Source organism: Rhinoraja longicauda, chromosome 14, assembly GCF_053455715.1.
Source record: "Rhinoraja longicauda isolate Sanriku21f chromosome 14, sRhiLon1.1, whole genome shotgun sequence".
Lineage (NCBI taxonomy): Eukaryota > Metazoa > Chordata > Chondrichthyes > Rajiformes > Arhynchobatidae > Rhinoraja > Rhinoraja longicauda.
In genome coordinates this window covers 4,908,837-4,934,338 of record NC_135966.1, presented here as the reverse complement: position 1 = coordinate 4,934,338, position 25,502 = coordinate 4,908,837, and the positions used below count along the sequence as shown (strand labels likewise).

General features: G+C 46.0%; 2 protein-coding genes across 4 annotated transcripts in view; one reads left to right on the top strand and one right to left on the bottom strand.

Moving 5' to 3' along the window:
- The window catches only part of LOC144600011 (cyclin-I-like), a 28,297-nt gene extending 24,784 nt beyond the window's left edge, over window positions 1-3,513 (top strand). The window contains exon 6 of the mRNA XM_078411326.1: window positions 857-3,513. Within this exon, the coding sequence (XP_078267452.1) occupies window positions 857-1,282 (426 nt within the window). The 3' untranslated portion in view covers window positions 1,283-3,513. The remainder of the gene's footprint in view (window positions 1-856) is intronic.
- LOC144600009 (septin-8-B-like) overlaps window positions 1-25,502 on the bottom strand; it is a 47,003-nt gene that overhangs the window by 2,428 nt on the left and 19,073 nt on the right. For 2 of the 3 annotated variants that reach the window (XM_078411323.1, XM_078411324.1), the window contains exons 7-8: window positions 24,064-24,196; window positions 21,443-21,633 (exon numbers count right to left, since the gene is read on the bottom strand). In XM_078411323.1, the coding sequence (XP_078267449.1) occupies window positions 21,443-21,633; window positions 24,064-24,196 (324 nt within the window). Of the gene's footprint in view, window positions 1-14,786; window positions 18,517-21,442; window positions 21,634-24,063; window positions 24,197-25,502 lie in introns of those variants that run through there. The other variant, XM_078411325.1, reaches the window with a different exon arrangement.

The following is a 25,502-nucleotide window of genomic DNA, read 5'->3' as shown; positions in this document are numbered from 1 at the left end:
AAAGGAGATGATCACAATTTCCTCCCAACCCTTCTTGTCCTCCCACTGTCAAAGGTACCTGGACTATCTTTAATCAGACTTCATAGGTTCATAAGTGATAGGAGTAGAATTAGGCCATTCGGCCCATCAAGTCTATGCCGCCATTCAATCATGGTGGCACGGTGGCGCAGCGGTAGAGTTGCTGCCTTACAGCGAATGCAGCGCCGGAGACTCAGGTTCGATCCTGACTACGGGCACCGTCTGTACGGAGTTTGTACGTGATCTCCCCGTGACCTGCGTGGGTTTTCTCCGAGATCTTCGGTTTCCTCCCACACTCCAAAGACGTACAGGTATGTAGGTTAATTGGCTGGGCAAATGTAAAAAAATTGTCCCTAGTGTGTGTAGGATAGTGTTAATATGTGGGGATCGCTGGGCGGCGCGGACCCGGTGGGCCGAAGGGCCTGTTTCCGCGCTGTATCTCTCTAAATCTATCTCTCCCTCCTAACCCCATTCTCCTGCCTTCTCCCCATAACCTCTGACACCCGTACTAATCAAGAATCTGTCTTCTATGACAAAAAGTTCCACAGATTCGCAGACTAATGAAATTTCTCCTCATCTCCTTCCTAAAAGAATGTCCTTTAATTCTGAGGCTGTGACCTCTAGTCCTAGACTCTCCCACTAGTGGAAGCATCCTCTCCACATCCACTCGATCCAAGCCTTTCACTATTCGGTACGTTTCAACGAGTTCCCCCCCCTCGTTCTTCTAAACCCCAACGAGTGCAGTTCCCAGTGCCGGCAAACGCTCATCGTAGGTTAACCTACTGTTAACCTCAGGTCAGTTCACATCAAGATATAGACGAGGTACTTTATCTTTCAGATTCACAGCTCAGATTTGATCTACTGTAAGAGCATGGTGGAACAGCAGGTGTCGCCGTCTGCACTGGCCTGGGATCCCAACGTGGTCTACATCTTTGACCCCGCTGCCTCGGCCATCGAGAGGCAACCACGAGGAAGGCCGTGCTACTCTCCCCAACGCCGCCCAAAGGCCGATCTGCTCAACAACGCGAAGCCACTGACCGGTCGACGAGCCGGTGTCGGCAACAACCGTGCAGCCCCGGCTAAAGCCAAAGATGCGGAGGCCACCGGAGTGCATGCAATGCAACGTTGCTCTGGGGAGGCTCTGGCTGCGGCGGGGAGCGTCGATGGCAAGGGTGTCGATTCCTGCAGAGCTGGTCGGCAGCAGATGGACATCCCCTCACCCTGCCCCTCTCTGCAGCCGGTGGACGGAGTGTGGGCAGAGTAGGGGCTCGGCAAGACAAGTCAATGTGGTTTGGTTAGGTACAGAGGTTAGCTGAATGCACCTGGTGACGAAACATAGACAACAGGTGCAGGAGCAGGCCATTCAGCCCTTCGAGCCAGCACCGACATTCTTCATTATGATCATGGCTGATCGTCACTCTTTTTCACTCTTGATCACCAACTTTTTCACTTAGAGTTGTGAACCTGTGGAACTTTCTGCTTCAGAAGGCAATGAAGGCAATTCTCTGGGTGCTTTCAAGAGAGAGTTAGATAGAGCTCTGAAAGATAGACATTAGACAATATGTGCAGGAGGAGGCCATTTGGCCCTTCGAGCCAGCACCGCCGTTCAATGTGATCATGGCTGATCGTTCTCAATCAGTACCCCGTTCCTGCCTTCTCCCCATACCCCTGACTCCGCTATCCTTAAGAATGCATTCAGAGAATTGGCCTCCACTGCCTTCTGAGGCAGAGAATTCCACAGATTCACAACTCTCTGACTGAAAAAGTTTTTCCTCATCTCAGTTCTAAATAGCCTACCCCTTATTCTTAAACTGTGACCCTCACTGTTTCTGCACTCCCCCAACGTGGGGAACATTTCATCTGCCCCCAGCCTGCCCAGTCCCTTAAGAATTTTACATGTTTCTATAAGAACCCCTCTCGTCCTTCTAAATTCCAGCGAATACAAGCCCAGTCGATCCATTCTTTCCCCAAGCTATACTCAAACCTAACCTCTCCACATTTAGGCCGTTTGGAAATTAAAAATTCCTTAGTAGCAAAGTTCAGTTTAGTTGATCAGTTGAGTTTAGTTTTTTGTCACGTGTACCGAGCGAGGTACAGTGAATAGCTTTTGTTGCTGACGTATTGTTACCAAGCCAAGTTGCTGGTGCCCAACCTAGGCCACTATTTCCATGCTGGTCACAGAAGTAGATGCACACATTATAATCGCTCCACACTCTTAAACCTCTACCCAATCAGCAACATTTCTTCACTAAACGTTATTCCCTTATCATGCACCCGTACGCTGTGAATGGCTCAATTGCAATCATGTATTGTCTTTCCGCTGACTGGTTAGCACGCAACAAAAGCTTTTCACTGTACCTCGGTACATGTGACAATAAACTGAATTGAGATTCCTCCTTCAAGCGGAATAATAATGTGGCCTTGATGGGTAATGTTTGTACGACTTGCAAGGAATAACTCGCCCTGCAGTGAAAATGGTCGGCTAAATGACATTCAAAACATCAGGGGTGGCAATAAGCAAGCTGGAGAACCTGTCCCTTGACCATTTTCTGCCTGGCCCCTACCTACAGAGCAGGTGAGAAGCATGTTTTATGCAGGATATCAACCGATATCCATTCCCATAGACAAGAACCCACTTCAGAATGGAGTCAGGAGTGCAGATGCTGGAATCTTGCACCGAATACAAAAAGTGCTGGAGGAACTCAGCAGGTCAGGCAGCATCTGTGGAGGGAATGAACGGGCGACGTTTCGAGTCAGGATGCAAACATTTGGTCCATTCCCTCCACAGACTCTGCCTGGCCCTCTGAGTTCCTCCAGCACTTTGAGTTTTGCTCAAGATTCCAGCATTCGGCCCATCGTCTACTCCGCCATTCAATCATGGCTGATCTATCTCTCCCTCTCCCTCTCAACCCCACTCTCCTGCCTTCTCCCCGTAACCCCTGACACCCGCACTGATCAAGACTCTGTCAATCTCCGCCTTAAAAACACCAATCGACTTGGCCTCCACAACCAAAGATTCACCACCCTCTGGCCAAATAAATTTATAAAAGATTGTAAATATATCATTACTTCCTATATGTAAGAGCGTGCAGTTTAAAAGTACCTTGGAAGCAAATAGGACGTAAAATGGTTTATCCCAAGTAATCTGGTTCGAAATGAAAAAGTATTTTGGAAACTGAACCATTTACCAGTGCACAAGTGTGCACTCATTTAAAGTTTTAAATATTTACATGTATCAAAGCACAGTTTAAGTGCTTCCATAACATTCTAGCCTTAGAGGGAGTACAGAGAAGGTTCACCAGATTGATCCCTGGGATGGCAGGACTTTCATATGAAGAAAGACTGGACAGACTGGGCTTGTACTCGCTGAAATTTAGAAGACTGAGGGGGGATCTTATAGAAACATATAAAATTCTTAAGGGGTTGGAGAGGCTAGATGCGGGAAGATTGTTCCCGATGTTGGGGAAGTCCAGAACCAGGGGTCACAGCTTAAGGATAAGAGGGAAGTCTTTTAGGACCGAGATGAGAAAACATTTCTTCACACAGAGAGTGGTGAGTCTGTGGAATTCTCTGCCACCGAAGGTAGTTGAGGCCAGTTCATTGGCTATATTTAAGAGGGAGTTAGATGTGGCCCTTGTGGCTAAAGGGATCAGGGGGTATGGAGCCATGATCATATTGAATGGCGGTGCAGGCTCGAAGGGCCGAATGGCCTACTCCTGTACCTATTTTTTATGTTTCTATGTTTCCATAACGATGTTAATCTAAAGCTCAACGTGCAATGATTACTTCAGTATTACTTCAGGGCTGGCTTCGAATGCAGTGTTCCAAAGAACAACGGCATTTTTGCTGCCAAGACTGTGTGTTCCTACTCTAGCAAGGTTGGACAAACATCAGTGTTAAAGCTCCTGCCCAATCATGGAGAGACAAGGAACTGCAGATGCTGAAACTTGGAAGAGGAAATAAAGTGCCGGAGGAACTCAGTGGGTCAGACAGCATCAGCTGTCTGTCTCTCTCAAGTGGCAGCTGTTTGAGGGGTAAAGAGATGGATTAACAATGTGCAAGAAGGAACTGCAGACACTGGTTTAAACCGAGGATAGACACAAAATGCTGGAGTAACTCAGCAGGTCAGGCAGCATCTCTGGAGAGAAGGAATGGGTGACGTTTCGTGTCGAGACCCTTCTTCAGACTGAAACGTCACCCATTCCTTCTCTCCAGAGATGCCGCCTGTCCCGCTGAGTTACTCCTGCATTTTGTGTCTATTTTCGGATTAATGATGAATCAGGTTGAGATCCCATATAAAGACCAATGCCAGGTCACCACCCAGAACATCACCAAATACTGGAGCGACTAGGCTTGTATACACTGGAATTTAGAAGGATGAGAGGAGATCTTATCGAAACGTATAAGATTATTAAGGGGTTGGACACGTTAGAGGCAGGAAACATGTTCCCAATGTTGGGGGGGGGGGGTCAAGAACAAGGGGCCACAGTTTAAGAATAAGGGGTAGGCCATTTAGAACTGAGATGAGGAAAAACTTTTTCAGTCAGAGTTGTGAATCTGTAGAATTCTCTGCCTCAGAAGACTGTGGAGGCCAATTCTCTGAATGCATTCAAGAGAGAGCTAGATAGAGCTCTTAAGGATAGCTGTCAGGGGGTATGGGGAGAAGGCAGGAATGGGGTACTGATTGAGAATGATCAGCCATGATCACATTGAATGGCGGTGCTGGCTCGAAGGGCCGAATGGCCTCCTCCTGCACCTATTGTCAATTCCTCCCCCCAGCCCTGCCGTTTGCTGTTTGACCTGCTGAGTTTCACCAGCAATTTGCCTCAGGAGGTGCAAGGAACTGCAGGTGCTGGTTTACAACAAAAAAAATACAAAGTGCTGGAGCGGGTCAGGCAGCATCTCCAGAGAACATGGATAGGTGACCTTTTAGGTAGGGATCCTTCTTCAGACTTGATAGGTGACGTTTCAGTCTGTAGAAAAGTGCCGATCTGAAACGTCACCTATCCATGTTCTCCAGAGATGCTGCCTGACCCTCTGAGTTACTCCAGCACTCTGTGAAACGTCACCTATCCATGTTCTCCAAAGATGCTGCCTGACCCGCTGAGTTACTCCAGCACTCTGTGCCTACTTTTTGTGGATTTTGATGCTGGTGTTTTAACAGGATAAAGTGTGCTACCTCCATCTGGTGGCCAATAACTGCAGAAAATGTACTTCATTCTGCCTGCATTGGCCTCTCTCTCTTTCGGTAACACAGTAAGAGGATGTGGGTCGTCATCTGACTGCATTGGTAAACACGACTGTACACAGAGAGATACATAAAGACAGCCACACACACACACACACAGACAAGCAGAATTAGGCCATTCGGCCCATCAAGTCCACTCCCCCATTCAAACATGGCTGATCTATCTCTCCCTCCTAACCCCATTCTCCTGCCTTCTCCCCGTAACCCCTGACACACGCACTAATCAAAAATCTGTCTATCTCTGCCTGAAAAATATCCACCCTCCACAGCCTTCTGTGGCAAAGAATTCCACAGATTCACCACCCTCTGGCCTCACTTGCTTTAGAGAAATGGTATTATGAACTATGAACGTGAAAGCTAACGGCCCAGAATGCCCTGTGTAAACATGTGGCAAGCCTTCAATTCAGTATACACTTAAAAATACAATCAGATCATTTTGAAAATGATCTTGTAATAAAATGTGCAATTCTTACCTTGGCAATAAGGTTTTAGAGATTTTCTGGAACATTGAGCAATATTCAATCGGAAGTCATAAGTTTTCATTAAAATACTATTAAGCAAAAAAAATCTAGGGGGAAAAAATCAGTTAAATTATTTTTAGCTGGTGCTGTTTGTGACAGTACAGGGCAGCGGTACCTCTAAGCCACACGTCCGTCCACACAAACATTGTGGGCCGAAGGGCCTGGTCATGTGCTGTACTGTTCTATGTAGAAACAAGGAGCTGCAGATTAGTTTTCAGTCTGAAGAAGGGTCCCAACCCGGAGATGCTGCCTGACCTGCTGAGTTACTTCAGCTTTTTATGTGTCTGTCTTCGGTTTAAACCAGCATCTACAGTTCCTTCCTACACATTGCTCTGCCATTTCTTACAGACTTGGGCAGGGTTGTTAGCCGGCGTCAGCAGATCCCTGTTTCTACATATGCTTATTAATTGTGCTTGGCTAGTGGATAATGTAAATGAATGAATTAGAACATTTTAACCACGGGCGGCACGGTGGCGCAGCGGTAGAGTTGCCGCCTCACAGCGAATGCAGCGCCGGAGACCCGGGTTCGATCCTGACTTCGGGCGCCGTCTGTACGGAGTTTGCACGTTCTCCCCGTGACCTGCGTGGGTTTTCTCCGAGATCTTCGGTTTCCTCCCACACTCCAAAGACGTGCAGGTATGTAGGTTAATTGACTGGGTAAATGTAAAAATTGTCCCTAGTGTGTGTAGGATAGTGTTAGTGTGCGGGGATCGCTGGGCAGCGCGGACTCGGTGGGCCGAAGGGCCTGTTTCCGCGCTGTATCTCTAAATCTAAAAAATCGAAATCTAAAACAAAATGTTAGTCTTAAGAGCTTGAGTTATTACATTACAAAATTAAAGTGTCCCCAATGTTTATTGATGGAAAAAAATGTGCGTAAGCATAGCTTACTGTTCAATTGATATGCAAACCGGCACCTATTTGTTTAGTTTAGTTTGGAGATACAGCATTGATACAGGCCCTTCAGCCCATCGAGTCCGCACTGACCATCGATCACCTGCAGACTAGTTCTATCCTACACCCTAGGGATAATTTACAGAAGCCAATTAACCTACAAACCTGCACGTCTTTGTAGTGTGGGAGGAAACCAGAGCACCCGGAGAAAACCCACGTGGTCACGGGGAGAACGTACAAACTCCGTGCAGACAGCACCCGAGGTCAGGCTCAAAATTGGGCCTCTGGCGCTGAGAGACGGCGACTCTACAAAATAAAAAAAGCACTACTTTTAGCTACAAATAAAATCTCCTTACAATTATTGCCAGTAATGGCAATTTGTAGAAATGTCCCTTGAATAGCCAAACTGGTTAGTAAGACTTCAATATTAAAAAAATCTTGCATTTACACACATTTTCCGTCACTTACTGGTATAGTTTTCAACATCCTCTTATGACAAGTGCCAAAGAACGGGGAGCTAGGATCAGGTCCTAGAAACAAAGAACTGGTTTACACCAAAGATAGACACGAGGTGCTGGAGTAGGTCAATGGGTCAGGCAGCATCTCTGGAGAGAAAGGATGGGTCTCATTTTGGATCCTGTCCCGAAACATCGCCCATCTTTTTTCTCCAGAGATGCTGCCTGACCCGCTGAGTTACTCCAGCACTTCGTGTCTTATTAGGCTAGGAATGATGTTAATGAATGGCAGGGGTACAGAATCGTATCGGTTCCAAAGCAAGGTGTACACGAAGCTCGCTTGCCTCGGTTTGTCCTGAGCTCCAAGGCCTGTATTGCAGAAGGAACCTGGGGTTCAGTTTCCTGAAAAAAGACACAAAAGTGCTGGAGTAACTCAGCGGATCAGACAGCATCTCTGGTGAACATGGGCAGGTAACATTTCAAGTTTCAAGCCTTCTTCAGACAGATTGTAGGTTGAAAGTTGGAAGAGTGGAGAGGCACGATAAGCTTGACAGGTAATAGGTGGATACAGGTGAGGTGGGATTCCCCCTCTGATGTATTTGCTTCAGGTTGGGACCCTTCTTCAGACTCACCAACCCCCAGGCATTCTTTTTTCTTCAAGATTGGAAGTTCTCTTTCCTAAAGTGCTTCATAGTTGATCATCTTGTGTGTTTCTTTGGTGAACAATTTGAAAGGTCGTCATTTGTTCTGTTCAACTAGTATTTTCTATTCAAATCTAATTACAAGCTCATGGAAAATGCTTGTTGCTTCTGCAAAGTTTTAGTTTAAGAGTGTTAAATCTGTCGGCATTGTGAAATTTGACGTGTTTGCTATTAACAGAATTTTCCAAATGGAGTTGCTGTTTATCCATGGTGTAAACTAGTGTCAAGGGGGTGAAACAAATTGAACAGCTGTTTTGTTCTCCTCACTCTGAATTGTTTAGTCACTCTCTAGACTGGGTAGGGAGCATGTCATAGAGTCACAGAGCGATACAGTGTGGAAACAGGCCCTTCGGCCCAACTTCCCCACACTGGCCAACATGTCCCAGCTACAATAGTCCCACCTGCCTGCGCTTGGCCCATATCCCTCCAAACCTGTCCTATCCATGTACCTGTCTAACTGTATCTTAAACGTTGGGATAGTCCCAGCCTCAACTACCTCCTCAGGCAGCTTGTTCCATACACCCACCACCCTCTGTGTGAAATGTTACCCCTCAGATTCCTATTAAATCATTTCCCCTCCACACCTTAACCTATGTCCTCGATTCACCTACTTTGGGCAAGAGACTCTGGTGCATCTACCTGATCTATTCCTCTCATGATTTTATACACCACTATAAGATCATCACCCCTCATCCTCTTGCACTCCAAGGAATAGAGTCCCAGCCTGCTCAGCCTCTCCCGAAAGCTCACACCCTCCAGCAAGATAAATCACACGCGTGTTTTAAAGGCAGCTACCGAAATGTTTCAAGTTAATCGTTAAAATGACCAAGAACATGCCTTGATTCTGCTCTTCGTAGGATTATCCAGATGAAACCTCACAGCTGAAGATAAACGGAGAGAGATAAATGAAGCTAAAGAAAAAAAAACCAGAAATGATCTGGCGTGTGATTGCAATACATTTAACCAAGAAACGTATACTATTCCTCTGTGATGGGACCAAAAACTCTCTATATATATTTTTAAAAAAAAGCTTTAGTATTCTTTTTGAATACTGTGATATTGAAACTATTTAAGCAGAACAAATATTTTGTACAATTTCTGTACTACTTTTACTGTTAAGGACACAAGATGCCAGTAATCTCCATTTTTAGTAGATATAATGTCTTGATCTTCATCATATTTTCTAAGCTAACACTGAGCCGTTGATACTGAGCAAGATAATGGAAGCTCCTCAATGTCCCTGATGGAGCTCTCTTATCTAATTTGATGTCAGATTATTTGAAATAAAGATCTGATAAAAGAGAATTTTCTGCTCGTCTCTATGTTTGCTGTAACATGCTTTCCCATTGAGGCAGTTGAACTATCAATAGACAATAGGTGCAGGAGGAGGCCATTCGGCCCTTCGAGCCAGCACCGCCATTCAATGTGATCATGGCTGATCATTCTCAATCAGTACCCCGTTCCTGCCTTCTCCCCATACCCCCTGACTCCGCTATCCTTAAGAGCTCTATCTAGCTCTCCCTTGAATGCACCCTCTGTAAATTCAGATTCAGGGACGGTTTCTTCCCAGCTGTCATCAGGCAACTGAGCCATTCCATCACCAACTAACGAGCAGTCCTGAGCTGCCATCTACCTCATTGGAGACACTCGGGCTATCTTTAATCAGACTTTATCTTGCACTAAACATTACTCCCTTTATCCTGCATCCGTAAACACTGTGGACGGCTTGATTGTAATCATGCATTGTCGTTCCACTGACTCGATAGCACGCAACGAGAAAGCTTTTCACTGTACCTCGGTACACGTGACAATAAACTGAAGATGGAACTTTACTCGAAACGTCACCCATTCCCTCCAGAGATGCTGCCTGTCCCGCTGAGTTACTCCAGCATTTTGTGTCTATCTTCGGTGTAAACCAGCATCTGCGGTTCCTACACAATAAACTAAATTAGTTGAGTAAAACAAAACTTCTCTCGCACGTACAGTATCCTTTAAACTTTGCCACTCTTAACTGAAAGTTCTGCCCTCTAGTCTTTGATATTTCTCCCTGAGAAAAAGGATCTGTCTACCCTGTCTACACCTCTCATAAATTTATGACAATATTTAATATGAACAAAGCTAGGTGGAAAATATTACCATAGCATTTTGTGGTGACAAATTATGGACCAAAAACGATGAAAAATGGTGGCAACAGGAAGGTTTGTAGACCGGAAACCCATATATCAAGCTAAACAAGAGGGAATTAGACAGAAAGAACTGTAGGAAAGAACTGCAGATGCTGGTTTAAATCGAAGGTAGACACAAAATGCTGGTAACTTAGCGGGACAGGCAGCATCTCTGGAGAGAAGGAATGAGTGAGGTTTGGGCTTGAGACCCTTCATAAGGTCATTTAGTTGTTGGAGTATTATTAGGCTGTTCGGCCCATCAAGTCTACTCTGCGATTCAATCATGGCTAACCTATCCCTCTCAACCCCATTCTCCTGCCATCTACCCGCATAACCCGACACCCGTACTAATCAAGAATCTATCAATCTCCACCTTAAAAATATCCACTGACTTGGCCTCCACAGCCTTCTGTGGCAATGAAGGCCACAAATTCACCGCCCTCTGACTAAAGAAATTCCTCTTCATCTCCTTCTTAATGGAACGTTCCTTTAATTCTGACACTATGACCTCTGGTCCTAGACACCAGTGGAAATATCCTCTCCACATCCACTCTCTCCAGTTCTTGCACACCCTTCTTCAGTTTGAAGAGATGTCTCCAGAGATGCTGCCTGTCCCGCTGAGTTACTCTAGCACTTTGTGTCTGCCTTGGCAATTAGACAGAGACGTACAATTTGTCCAAATGCCATAAGAATGATTCATCTTTTACTCAGTGCATGAATGATTCTCTCTCTCCAAAGTAACTGGTGACTAAAGGGCCAGTCCCACTTAGGCGATTTTTAAGGCGACTGTCAAAGTCGTAGCAGACCGCCGAAATTTTCTTTTACCCTACGACAATGTCGAGTCAGGTCGATACAAGATACTTTTTTCGTGAAACCAGCACCTGGCTAAGAGATTACACGGTCTTCGGAAACATCGCAAAATTCCCACGCTCACCTGACCGTCAAACTGTTGCCTCCAATCTACCCGCACCCTCCGCTCTGCTGCTGCTGCCAACCTCCTGTCGTCCCCCATCCGGACCAAACTCAGATCCTGGGGGGACAGGGCTTTCTCCATCGCTGCTCCCACCCTCTGGAACTCACTACCGCAAACCGTCAGAGACTCCTCCTCACTCACCACATTCAAAACATCACTGAAGTCTCACCTGTTCAGCACTGCCTTCAACCACTGACCGTCACCTCACCTTCTATCTCCTTTTTCTGTTCGTTTACTTATTTATCTATTTATTTTCTTCTCTATGTTCTAGTAATCCCTGTAAAGCGTCTTTGAGTGTTTGAAAAGCGCTATATAAATGTAATGCATTATTATTATTATTATTACCTGTCAAATGTCCTGACGGTAAATAAATTGGTTAAACAAAACTATCTACTGGTATCTTCAAATGCCTTTTCTTAATTTAATATCACGTGCTTCTAAATGCATCTGCGACAACCTAGCAAACCTGGGGACAGCATGCGACAGACAGCGCCCGCAATAAGCAACGATAACTGGCGACAAGCCAGCTGTCGCCGAGAAATTTCTATCAGGTAAATTTTTCCCCGATGCGCCGAGATCCGCTACGATTCATTGAAGACTCCTCACGATCATGCCCACGACACCCCGGCGAACATTCGGCAATAGCCTAGACACCGGCAGTCGCCTTAAAATCTTTAACAGGCCCTTAAGGGGGGCGTGTATACTCATACCTCAAAGATGTTCTCCTCTTCAATTTATATCCTCAAGTGTAGACATCCAACATATATATGTATGGATACAAGCAAACTAAATCTCAAAAATCAAATGATTTATTAACATTTAATGATAAAGTCAAGATGAAACAAATAATGAAAAATTCATTAAAAAAACCCCCAGCACATTTGAAACAATTTGTACTGGCGCACAAGAAGCCATTTTTGATTTTAGGCACTGGCTCATCAAATTAACTCATCAAATTAAAGATGGACACAATGGATTGGTTTAAAATTAAAACTGAACAGCTTCAATACAATTAAAACAGCAACCAATGGTGAACAACAGTGTCAGAAAAGACTTGAACAATAAAAAAAAAAGCGTTGTTCAAGTGTACAAATGTTCCACAAAGCACAAAAAAAAACAGCAAACCAGAGTTTACAGAGGCAGAAATAATGAAAAAAAATAAAAATTCCCAACAGCACAAAAGATAAAATGATAGAAAAAGTACAGTGAAGTGGAATGACATTCAAGTAACAATATTAGCATTTATATGTAAGATGTTTAGAACAATTTAATGTCTATAGTCTACATAAAAATATTTTATAAATATCTATGGATTTTAAGCAAGCACTGTTAAGAAATAACATTAAAAATAGTCGCTCCACAACTGTTAGAAAGTAGTTTGGTTCAATGATAAGAAATTATACCTTCAAATAAAACCCATGCTACCGATTTAAAAAAAATAATTCTTTGCCTCCAAAGACATAATGTGCACTTTCATTCTACAACTTACCGATAAAGCTACATTGTCCTGTTTTCCTCGTAGCCTATTGTCCGCCGATTATTTAGACTCCAATACTCTCTACACCAGAGGAGATACTTGGGGAATGAATTTCCCCTCAGCAAAGTTTAAAAAGCAAAAAAAAGATGTAAAAGATTTGGTTTAGGTCGAAATAAAATCAGAACAGTGCTGTCAGTTGCTGACATATTTAAGGCATTAAAAGCCAGATGACTGTCTATTGTCACCCTCTCTCCCACTGCCCCAACCTCTCTCAGAATCTGCTCTGATTTTTTCCCCCCGCTTACACCTCCTCTACTGAGAACTCTACACAAGAGGAATATTCGAAGAGGAGCTTCCTATAAGCGATGTTCCTTAAAAGCAAGACAGAATGCTTTGTTCAGTTTTGGGGGATTTCGAGTAAACCCAGAGGAAACCCACGCGGTCGCGGAGGGAACGAACAAACTCCGCACAGGCCAGCACCCGTGGTCAGGATTGAACCCGGGTCTCTGGCGCTGCAAGGCAGCAGTTTAGTTCAGTTGAGAGATACAGCACAGAAACACGCCATTCGGCCCACCGGGTCCGCGCTGACCAGCGATCCCCGTACACTAGCACTATCCTATACACTCGGGACAATTTACAATCTTTACCAAAGCCAAATTAACCCCTACAAACCTGTACGTATTTGGAGTGTGGGAGGAAACTGTTCCAGAGGAAACCGAAGCAGGTCACAGGGAGAACGTACAAAATCCATACGGACAGCACCTGCAGTCAGGATTGAACCTGGGTCTCTGGCGCTGTAAGGCAGCAACTCTACCGCTGCGCCACCGTACCACCATTGTTGATCATGGGGAAATCGTCTAATCGCCGACCAGCAATCCGCGCACATTAACACTATCCTCCACACTAGGGACAATTTTTACATTTACCAAGCCAATTTACCTACAAACCTGTACGTCTTTGGAGTGTGGGAGGAAACCGAAGATCTCGGAGAAAACCCACGCAGGTCACGGGGAGATCGTATAAACTCCGCCCAGACAGCACCCGTAGTCGGGATTGAACCCGGGTCTCTGACGCTGTAAGGCGGCAATTCTACCACTGCGCCACCGTGCCGCCCACTGGAGGGGGCACCACTTTAGTCAGAGGGTGGTGAATCTGCGGGATTCATTGCCACAGACGGCTGTGGAGGCCAAGTCAATGGGTATTTTTTAAAGTCAGAGATTGACAGGTTCTTGATCAGTACGGGTGCCAGGGGTTACGGGGAGAGAATGGGGTTGAGAGGAGAGATAGATCAGCCATGGTTGAATGGCAGTGCAGACTCGATGGGCCGAATGGCCTAATTCTGTTCCTATAACTGATGAACTTGCACTCTTCCGATCAAAAATATAAATTACGAAGTGAAGAGCAAATATAAAACCATATTTCCTTCACGCAAATATGCGGCTTATTTGAGTGTGCTACAGTATTCCTCAAGATTATTATTCTGCATTGATGTAAAACATCCCATTCCTGAAATCATTTTATTTTCTTATGCTGCTTATAAACATATCCTTTTATATTCTTCCTTAATTTTTACAGGACAGAAAACACACTGTCATGACACGAGTTAGAATTATATCCTATCAGTTCAATTAGTTAAAAATATAAAAAGAGAGATTAAAAAAAACCTCCACTTACACACCTGTTGGGACACAGGAAGCCTCACAGAACGTGACAGGTAAAGAAATCAGAAACGTAATTCTCTCCAGATCCACCACCGATTACCCGGTAACTGGTAGTGTACCAACCACTGGCCACATCTTCCCATCACCTCCCCTTTCTGCGTTCCGCAGAGACCGTTCCCTCCGTAAATCCCTGGTCCACTCGTCCCTTCCTACCCAAACCACCCCATCCCCGGGCACTTTCCCCTGCAACCGCACGAGATGCAACACCTGTCCCTTTACCTCCCCCCTCAACTCCATCCAAGGACCCAAACAGTCTTTCCAGGTGAGACAGAGGTTCACCTGCACCTCCTCCAACCTCATCTATTGCATCCGCTGCTCCAGATGTCAACTTGTTTACATCGGCGAAACCAAACGCAGGCTCGGCGATCGCTTCGCTCAACACCTGCGCTCGGTCCGCATTAACCAATCTGATCTCCCGGTGGCCGAGCACTTCAACTCCCCCTCCCACTCCCAGTCTGACCTTTCTGTCATGGGCCTCCTCCAGTGCCATAGTGAGGCCCACCGGAAATTGGAGGAACAGCACCTCATATTTCGCCTGGGCAGTTTGCAGCCCAGCGGTATGAACATCGACTTCTCCAACTTTAGATAGTTCCTCTGTCCCTCTCTTCCCCTCCCCTTCCCAGATCTCCCTCTATCTTCCTGTCTCCACCTATATCCTTCCTTTGTCCTGCCCCCCTGACATCAGTCTGAAGAAGGGTCTCGACCCGAAACCTCACCCATTCCTTCTCTCCCGAGATGCTGCCTGACCCACTGATTTTCTCCAGCATTTTGTGAATAAATACCCGGTAACTGGTGGTCTGCCGCCTCCTTTAACCTGGACAAAATTACGAGAGCTCACTTGAAATCCAACCCCCCCCCCACCCCGGAAGTCCCCCCAGAAAACGTGGGGCCCAGGCCGGGTGAGGCGGCCGATCTCGACCTCATCAGGACATCCACAGCCTGTCGGTGGGTGGAATTTGTCCCACTGCGGCCGGGCCTCTGGAACTCCGGCCCGACTGGAGCCGGCAGATCCGATCCCACAGCCGATTTCCGAGGGGGGGGTGGTGGTCTCTTGTCCCCAACCCCGCGGCCTTGCCCTCTGTTGGTCCGGCAATACGGGTAATGTGGCAAGGCTCTGGAACCAAGGGTGCTGGGAAATCGGTGGTGGACCTGGACTATAACCCAGACAACATGGTGGGCAATTTGGACGCTGAAGGTTCTCAAGGGAAAATGTGCAGACAGCCCGATAATCTGCTGCGGGGAATGTTTATGGACAGAGAAATTCTGGCCAGGAGACAGGGCTTTCTGGCTTTTTTTAAGTTTAGTTCAGAGACACAACATGGGAACAGGCCCTTCGGCCCACCAAGTCCGCTCCGCCCAGCGATCCCCGCACATTAACACTATCCTACACACACTAGGGACAATCTTTACATATTACCCAGTCAATTAACCTACATACCTGCACGTCTTTGGAGTGTGGGAGGAAACCGAAGATCTCGGAGAAAACCCACGCAGGTCACGGGGAGAACGTACAAACTCCGTACAGACGGCGCCCGTAGTCAGGATCGAACCTGAGTCTCCGGCGCTGCATTCGCTGTAAGGCAGCAACTCTACCGCTGCGCCACCGTGCCGCCCACATAACCTTTTCACATATAAGTTCCACATTATCCCACTTTCTCAGGGGCAATTTACAGACAGCCAATTAACCTGCAAACCTGGCCGTCTTTGGGATGTGGGAGGAAACCGGAGCACCCGGAGAAAGCCCACATGGTCACAAACTCCACACACGGACAGCACCCGAAGTCAGAATCGAACCGGGGTCTCTGGCGCTGTGAGGCAGCAACTCTACCGCTGCGCCACCATGCTGGCCATCTTCAGACTGTCGAGAGTTGTCTTATCCAAAGAGGTCGTTGAGGCAGGCACTCTTGCAAAATTTAACAAATATCTCAAAACAGGTAGGTGGATAGGACAGGTTTACAGGGATATGGGCCAAATGCAGGCAGGTGGGACTGGTGTAGATGGGGCGTGTTGGTCGGAGTGGGGAAGTTGGGCCGAAGGGCCTGTTTCCACGCTGTAGGACTCTATGGCTATTCAGTGTGAAGCTCTCTCACAGTCGAGATGTATTTTGTGTGATCCTCAGGAATGTGAGTGAGACAGAACCTTCTGACTCGAGGCAAAAGTGTTACCCGAAAGCCAATGATAGTATATGGAACAGCACAAGAACAGGCCCTTCGGCCCCAAAGGTCTGTGCTGAACCTATCCCATCACAACTGGAGAGCGGTCCCCAGTTACTATCTACCACATTGGAGACCCCTGGGCTATCTTTAATCGGCCCTTGGACTACTTCATCTTGCACTAAACATTATTCCCTTCACCCTGTATCTGTACACGGTGGATGACTCGATTGTAATCGTGTACAGTCTTTCCGCTGACTGGTTAGCACGCAACAAAAGCTTATCACAGTACCTCGGTAGACGTGACAATAAACTAATTTACACTATACCACCTCTTACCTGCCTGCAAATAATACCGATCCATAAAATATCAGGGAGAACTATCAACTGTGGAAGATGACTTTCATCCACCACCTGTATCAGTCATTGGGTTATTCCTTTGTTGACCTGGTGTAAATATGTCCAAAAACCCTGCAAGCAAAACTATTTAGTAGTTAAATATACAAACTATTCCTCGCCACACTGATCTCACCATTTAATCCTTCCTTCGTAGCAATGTGCAAAATATAGGAACTTCCTTAAGCGACTGCGATGTCTAACGTGAGGCTTGTATACCTGCCCCAAGGTGACACGTGAAAGGCACTAAACTCTAGGGGGGCTCCCTGTGGAATGAATAACAATGCCGCCCTTGTAGAGGCAAGGAACTGCAGACGCTGGTTTACAGAAAAGGGCACAAAGTGCTGGAGTAACTCAGCGGGTCAGGCAGCGTCTCTGGAGGTCGGAATGTACAAGCAAGGAACTGCAGACGCTGGTTCAGTCTGAAGAAGGGCACAACTCCAAACGTCATCTATCGATGTGTAGAAAGGAACTGCAGATGCTGGTTTAAACTGAAGATAGTAAGACACAAAAAGCTGGAGTAACTTAGCGGGTCAGACAGCACCTCTGGAGAAAAGGAATAACGAGACTGATGAAGTGTCTGGACCCGAAAAGTCACCTATTCCTTTTCTCCAGAGATGCCGTCTGACCCGCTGAGTTACTCCAGCTTTTTGAGTCTATCCTACGTCATCTATCCATGTTTTCCAGAGATGCTGCTTGACCTGCTGAGTTACTCCAGCACTGTGTCATTCAACAATATTACTTTGCCTCAGCCAAATATGGGCAAATCTCAGCGTCGAAACACATCATTTCAGTTGATGGTGCATTTACTTGCTTCAACTTGCATAAGATCCAACACTAGCAGCTCGATTTCTTTCCAACTGCACATCAAGACCTTAAATGTTCTAAGACGGACGCAAAATGCTGGAGTAACTCAACGTGACGTTGACAATAGGTGACATTGCAGGTCTCATTTTCACACCTTACAATTCCTCACCTCTGTGTCTCCCTCTCCCCTGACCCTCAGTCCGAAGAAGGGTCTCGACCCGAAACGTCAACCATTCCTTCTATCCAGAGATGCTGCCCGTCCCGCTGAGTTACTCCAGCATTTTGTGTCGATCTTTGGTGTAAACCAGCATCTGCAGTTCCTTCCTACACCTTAAATGTTCTCGTCTGAGATCCCACTTCTGAGTGCAAAGCTATGATGTTACTGCTCAACTGAGAAGTAGGGAACAAATTGGCACAAAATTGCACATTTTAGCTTTCCCCCTAGAGCAGACTTCAAGATTTAGGAACGTCCTTCATTTGTAAAAAAATAAATCTATGAATAGATTAGGAATAAAGCTTAACGTGGTCGACACCTTGCATCTATTCGAAAGTGTGGCATTGATATCTTAAGCTGAGAAACTAGTAATAGTTCCTGTCATATTTTGTCAAGTAACATTTTGTATACTGATATTTTTAAACTACTGCAGAAATTATACAAAAGAAAAAAAAAAAATATATATATATACATGTTATGACTATTTAAAAAACGGCCCTTTGCAGAAAATTGAGAAATCTACGTCGTTTTCAACTTATCAAAGTTCACAGGTAAGGATTCACATGATGTCTGTTCGTATGGTGCATTGTACAGGTATAATGTTGACTTCTTCTGATCAAGTCTTGACTTGGACTATTCCTGGTCCGTGTTGTGGCAGAGTAGAGATGGTTAGGTTAGGAGGCAAGAGACTTTTTTTTTTTAAATGTGGTAACAATTACGTTATTAAGGTCACGAGAAATAATCCCAGAGGTTTAACATGTGCAATGACGTTTTAACTGAAAAAGAAAAAACAAAAACAGAAAATAAAAATGAGAGAAATCGAAGAATGAAGCAAAATCATAAGTCATCGCGTTTTGTGACACAAACGGTGGCATTCGTCATGTTCGATATCTGTGCACTGGGAGAGGGGCCGGGGGGCAGAAAGAAAAGGGGCTGAAAAAGAAATAAATTAACACGGGTGCAAAATACAGAAACAAAACAATACACGGCTTAATATGGACTTTAACAAAACGAGCACCACCAGACTCAATGTGTAGGAAGGAACTGCAGATGCTGGTTGGAAACCGAAGATAGACCCAAAGTGCTGGAGTAACTCAGCGGGGACAGGCAGCATCTCTGGAGAGAAGGAATGGGTGTCGTTTTGGGTCGAGACCCTTCTTCAGACCCTGAAGAAGTCTGACGAAGGTTCTTGATCCGAAACGTCACCCATTCCTTCTCTCCAGAGATGCTGCCTGAGTTACTCCAGCATTTTCTGTCTACCACCAGACTCAAGAACAGCTTCTGAATGGTCCTTCCATAAGCTAGGGCACTGTCCGATTCACTTCTAACCCATCGCGGACATTGGACTTTGTCTCTGGAACTGGTGCGCTACAATGCTGAGAACTATATTCTGCACTCTGTATCTTCATCTCTGCTCCAACTTGAGTATTGTACTTGAGTTTGATTTCATTACATTTACGTAGAGTTTTATCTGATCTGATTGGAGAAAATGTAAAATAATGCTTTCCACTGTACACGAGGCAGTATTAAACCCTAACCCAAAGATGTTTTGTAGTAAACTTTACAAAGAGAAACATTCGGAAATCTTTGAACGTAAAGCAGATGGAGAGCTCCAGACTCTGCAACATGAGGATTAAAACAGGCTTTCAGATAAAGTAGAGTCATCTGCTAACAGCACCCCCTGTCAAATGAGCAGGCTGGCTTAGAAAGGTAATTAGAGATTACTCTAATTAAAAGTAAATAGAGTAAACGCAGAGATTGACAGGTTCTTGATTAGGAAGGACATCAAAGGTTAGCACGCAACAAAAGCTTTTCACTGTACCTCGCTCGGTACACGAGACAATAAACTAAAACTGGTGTGGGGAGAATGCAGGAGAATGGGGTTGAGATCAGCCATGAGCGATCGAATGGTGGAGCAGACTCGAGGGGCCGAATGGCCTAATTTTGCTCGTATGTCTTTTAGTCTTAGGGGCTTCGGGGAGCTACAAGGGGTCACAAAGAACCAGTAAATCAGGAGGTCTCTGATTCATACTGAGATGAGGAAAAACTTTTTCAGTCAGAGAGCTGTAAATCTGTGGAATTCTCTGCCTCAGAAGGCAGTGGAGGCCAAGTCTCTGAATGCATTAAAGAGAGAGCTAGATAGAGCTCTTAAGGATAGCGGAGTCAGGGGGTATGGGGAGAAGGCAGGAACAGGGTACTGATTGAGAATGATCAGCCTTGATCACATTGAATGGCGGTGCTGGCTCGAAGGGCAGAATGGCCTCCTCCTGCACCTATTGTCTATTGTCTATCAGTAAGATTATTGCCATATATACAGTAGGTACAATCCCCAGCAAAGTACCAAAGGCAGAGAAACTGCCCGCTGAGTCATTAAGTTAATTGCTTTTAAAATGTAAGAAAACTTGATCAATCGAGACCGCAGGCGAATGGTAGGTAGGGTGGGCCTAAAATTGTTGCACTATCGTGTACCGTTTTGGCTGTATTTCGGGTACGCACAAACAAACACCAAACAAACAAAGACAAGATGAGAGTTTTAGTAACATATAGATAGACACAAAAAGCTGGATCAGCGGATCAGGCAGCATCTCTGGAGAGAAGGAACGGGTGACGTTTCGGGTCGAGACCCTTCTTCAGACTGAGAGTCAGGAGAAAGGAAAACAAGAGGTATAGACTGCGATACAGAGAGATGTAGTCGTCTAGATCTCTCATTTCCCTTTCTCCTGACTCTCAGTCTGAGGAAGGGTCTCGACCCCAAACGTCACCCATTCCTTTTCTCCAGAGATGCTGCCTGACCCGCTGAGTTACTCCAGCTTTTTCTGTCAATGTTTAGATAATAATGCTGACCGGTTAATCTCCAGCTATCATTGCCCTGGAAAGTGGACTGATAGTGAAAGAACAAGTAGATCTGTTGAAGAACGAGAAGCTGGGGCTGTTAGTGTAGTCAGCTTTGGAAGAAAGATGTCCAACAGGAGAGACCTTGCATAACCTGTGATGTACACATTACAGAGTAGGACAGCCAGAGTGAAGTCTTGGTATTGCATCAGTAAGGAGATACTTCACAAGTTTATAAGTGATAGGAGCCGAATTAGGCCATTCAGCCCATCAAGTCTACCCCGCCATTCAATCATGGCTGATCCATCTCTCCCTCTCAACACTATTCTCCTGCCTTCTCCCCCGACAGCCCAGATACTTCAGTGTGGTTTGGCTTAAAGATGAAACGCGGAAACAAGCCCTTCGGCCCACCGAGTCCACACACCCACCAGTCACACACACCCACACTCACACCCACCAGTCACACACACCCATCAGTCACACACACTCACACCCAACAGTCACACACACCAGACACACAAGCACACGCACACACACACTCTAACACACAGACACACACACACACACACACACACTCTAACACACACACACACACACACACACACACTCTAACACACACACACACACGGGACAACTTTACATTTCATACCAAGCCAATTAACCTACAAACCTGTAGGTCTTAGGAGCGCGGGAGGAAACCGAAGATCTCGGAGAAAAACCACGCAGGTCACGGGGAGAACGTACAAACTCCGTACAGACGGCGCCCGTAGTCTAACCCGGGTCTCTGGAGCTGTGAGGCAGAAACTCTGCCGCTGCACCACCTAAAGATAATTTACAACCAGCCTTTGCGAGCTGGGTAAAGCAGCTTACTTTTTCCTGTCCTTGTCTTTCTTGACGGGCTGCTGCCCGGAGGCCTGGAAGGATTGTCCCTGCAGCGTGTGGGCGGCCATTCTCAGCCGGTTAAACGCGTTCATCTCCTCCTCCAGATCCCTCCGCTTCTCCTCCAGCTTCTTCTTCTCCTCCTGGTGCGTTTTCTTCAGCTGATCAAACTGATCGTGAAGCTGTAAATCAAAGCCCCAGATACTTCAGTTTAGTTTAGTTTCAAGATTAAAAAGTGCGGAAACAAGCCCTTCGGCCCACCGAGCCCACACCCACCAGGAGCAGTGATGCAAACTCAAACTCTGGTTTAGTTTAGTTTAGAGATACCAGCCTGGAGACAGGCCCTTCGGCCCACCGTGTCCGCGCCGACCAGCGAGCTCCTCATACAGTTTACAGTTTAATTTATTGTCACGTGTACCGAGGTACAGTGAAAAGCTTTTTGTTGCGTGCTATCCAGTCAGCGGAAAGACAATACATGATTACAATCGATCCATTTACAGTGTGAAGATACAAGATAAGGGAATGATGTTTAGTGCAAGGTAAAGCCAGCAAAGTCAGATCAAGGATAGTCAGCATCTCTGGAGAACATGGATAGGTGACGTTTCACAGAGTGCTGCAGTAACTCAGCGGGTCAGGCAGCATCTGTGGAGAACATGGATAGGTGACGTTTCACAGAGTGCTGGAGTAACTCAGCGGGTCAGGCAGCATCTGTGGAGAACATGGATAGGTGACGTTTCACAGAGTGCTGGAGTAACTCAGCGGGTCAGGCAGCATCTCTGGAGAACATGGATAGGTGACGTTTTGGGTCGGGACCTTCTTCAGACTGAAAACGAATCTGCAGTTCCTAGTTTCTACATTGAGCAGTACAGCACAGGGTCAGGCCTGCCAGCCCACAATGGTTGTGTGAACCATAATGCCATTTTAATCGGGACAATTGCCTCCACATAGTCTACACACCTCCATTCTCTAACTGGTCATGTTGGTATAGTTCAGTTTATTGTCACGTGTACAGTGAAAAGCTTTTGTTACGTGCTAACCAGTCAGCAGAAAGACAATACATGATTACAATTGATCCTTTTAAAGTGTATAGATACGTGATAAAGGGAATAACGTTTAGTGCAAGGTAAAGCCAGCAAAGTCCGATCAAGGATAGTCCGAGGGTCACCAAGGAGGTAGTCGTTCAGCACTGCTCTCTGGTTGTGGTAGGATGATTCAGTTGCCTGATAACAGCTGGGAAGAAACTGTCCCTGAATCTGGAGGTGTGCATTGTCACACTTCTATACCTTTCGATACCGGTTTGTCAAAATACCTCTTAAGCATTGTATTGGCTTCCAACCTTCCCTTGGCAGTGTGTTCCAGGCACACACCACCCTCTGTGTGGAAAAATCTGACCACGTACATCCGCTTTAAACTTTGCCCGTCTCACCTTTAAAATATGCCCTCTAGTCTTTGGCTTTTCAACACTGCAAATAAGGTTCTGACTGTCTATCGCATCTATGCCTCGACATTTTATAAACTTCTATCAGGTCTCCCCTCAGCCTCCGATACTCCAGAGAAAACAATCCAGGTTGGCCCAACCCCTCCCTGTAGCTAATGTACTTCTGGCAATATTCTGTTGAATTTCTGTCCATTCATGTTATGGGAGTAGAATTAGGCCATTCGGCCCATCGAGTCCACTCCGCCATTCAATCGTGGCTGATCTCTGCCTCCTAATCCCATTTTCCTGCCTTCTCCCCATAACCCTTGGCACCCGTTCTAATCAAGAATTTGTCTAAATCAGCTTTAAAAATATCCACTGACTTGCCCTCTCCACAGCCCTCTGTGGCAATGAGTTCCACAGATTAACTATCCTCTGACTAAAGAAGTTCCTCCTCACCCCTTTCTAAAAGAGTGCCCTTTAATTCTGAGGCTGTGACCTCTGGTCCTGGACTCTCCACTAGTGGAAACATCCTCTCCACATCCACTCTATCCAGGCCTTTCACTATTCTGTACGTTTCAATGAGGTCCCCCCTCAACCTTCTAAACTCCAGCGAGTACAGGCCCAGTGCCGACATTGGCTCACCACTCATTCCTGGGATCATTCTTGTAAACCTCCTCTGGACCCTCTCCAGAGCCAGCACATCCTTACTCACATATGGTGCCCAAATTTGCTCACAGTGCTCCAAATGCAGCCTAACCAGCGCCTTATAGAGCCTCAGCATTAACATATCATATCATATCATATATATACAGCCGGAAACAGGCCTTTTCGGCCCACCAAGTCCGTGCCGCCCAGCGATCCCCGCACATTAACACTGTCCTACAATTTTTACATTTACCCAGCCAATTAACCTACATACCTGTACGTCTTTGGAGTGTGGGAGGAAACCGAAGATCTCGGAGAAAACCCACGCAGGTCACGGGGAGAACGTACAAACTCCGTACAGATGGCGCCCGTAGTCAGGATCGAACCTGAGTCTCCGGCGCTGCATTCGCTGTAAAGCAGCAACTCTACCGCTGCGCTACCGTGCCGCCCATCTCAAAAACATCTCTGTTTTTGTATTCCAATCCTCTTACTATAAATGCTACCAATAAATCACCACCAATTTCCACTTCCGGGAAGAAAGCCTCACCTCCTTTTCCTTCTCCTTGAGATCCATCTCGGTTTCCTTAACCCGGGCAACAAACATTTGCCTCATCTCCTCCTCTTTCTTCTGCAGTTCACTCATAAATTCGTTCCTTTTGGCTTCGTAGGTTTCCTGCAGACTGAATATAGAGCACAATATTCCACATTATCCACCCACCCCTCAATCAGTCTTCAGTACAGTTGAGTTTATTGTCACGCGTACCAAGGTACAGTGAAAAGCTTTTGTCGCACGCTAACCAGGCAGCGGAAAGACAACACGTGATTACAATCTAAACCATTTACAGTGTACAGATACATGATAAGGGAATAACGTTTAGTGCAAGGTAAAGCCAGTAAAGTCCGATCAAGGATAGTCCGAGGGTCTCCAATGAGGTAGATAGTAGTTCAGCACTGCTCTCTGGTTGTGGTAGGATGGTTCAGTTGCCTGATAACAGCTGAGAAGAAACTGTCCCTGAATCTGGAGGTGTGCGTTTTCACACTTCTGTACCTCTTGCCTGATGGGAGAGGAGAGAAGAGGGAGTGGCCGGGGTGCGACTCGTCCTTGATGATGCTGCTGGCCTTGCCGAGGCAGCGTGAGGTGTAGATGGAGTCAATGATCTGGGCTGCAACTACAATTCTTGTATCCTTCAGTTAGCTAACCAACGTGACAGAGGACGAGCCTAATTAATGAGGTTTAGGTTTATGATTGTTGCATGTACTGAGGTACAGTGGAAAGCTTTGTTTTGTTTGCTATCCAATTAAGTCAAATAATACTATACATAAATACAATCAAGTCAAACTTAAGTACAAAAGATAGAGTGAAAAGAAAGAGTAACTTTACTTTAGACTTCAGAGATACAGTGCGGAAACAGGACATTCGGCCCATCGAGTCCGTGCCGACCAGCGATCACCTTGTACACTAATACTAACTGCACACACTAGGGTCAATTTACAATTTTTACCGAAGCCAATTAACCTACAAACCTGGATGTCTTTTGGAGTGTGGGTGGAAACCAGAGCACCTAATGCGGTCATAGGGAGAAGGTACAAACTCCGTACAGACAGCACCCGTAGTCAGGATCGAACACGGGTCTCCAGTGTGTAGGATAGTGCTAGTGTGTTGTGAATTTTGAACAACAGAGAGATGTGAATTTGTGGAATTCTCCACCACAGAAGGCAGTGGAGTCCAATTCACTGGATAGAAACATAGAAACATAGGTGCAGGAGTAGGCCATTCTGCCCTTCGAGCCTGCACCGCCATTCAATATGATCATGGCTGATCATCTAGCTCAGTAACCTGTACCTGCCTTCTCTCCATACCCCCTGACCCCTTTAGCCACAAGGGCCACATCTAACTCCCTCTTAAATATAGCCAATGAACTGGCCTCAACTACCTTCTGTGGCAGAGAATTCCACAGACTCACCACTCTCTGTGTGATGAATTTA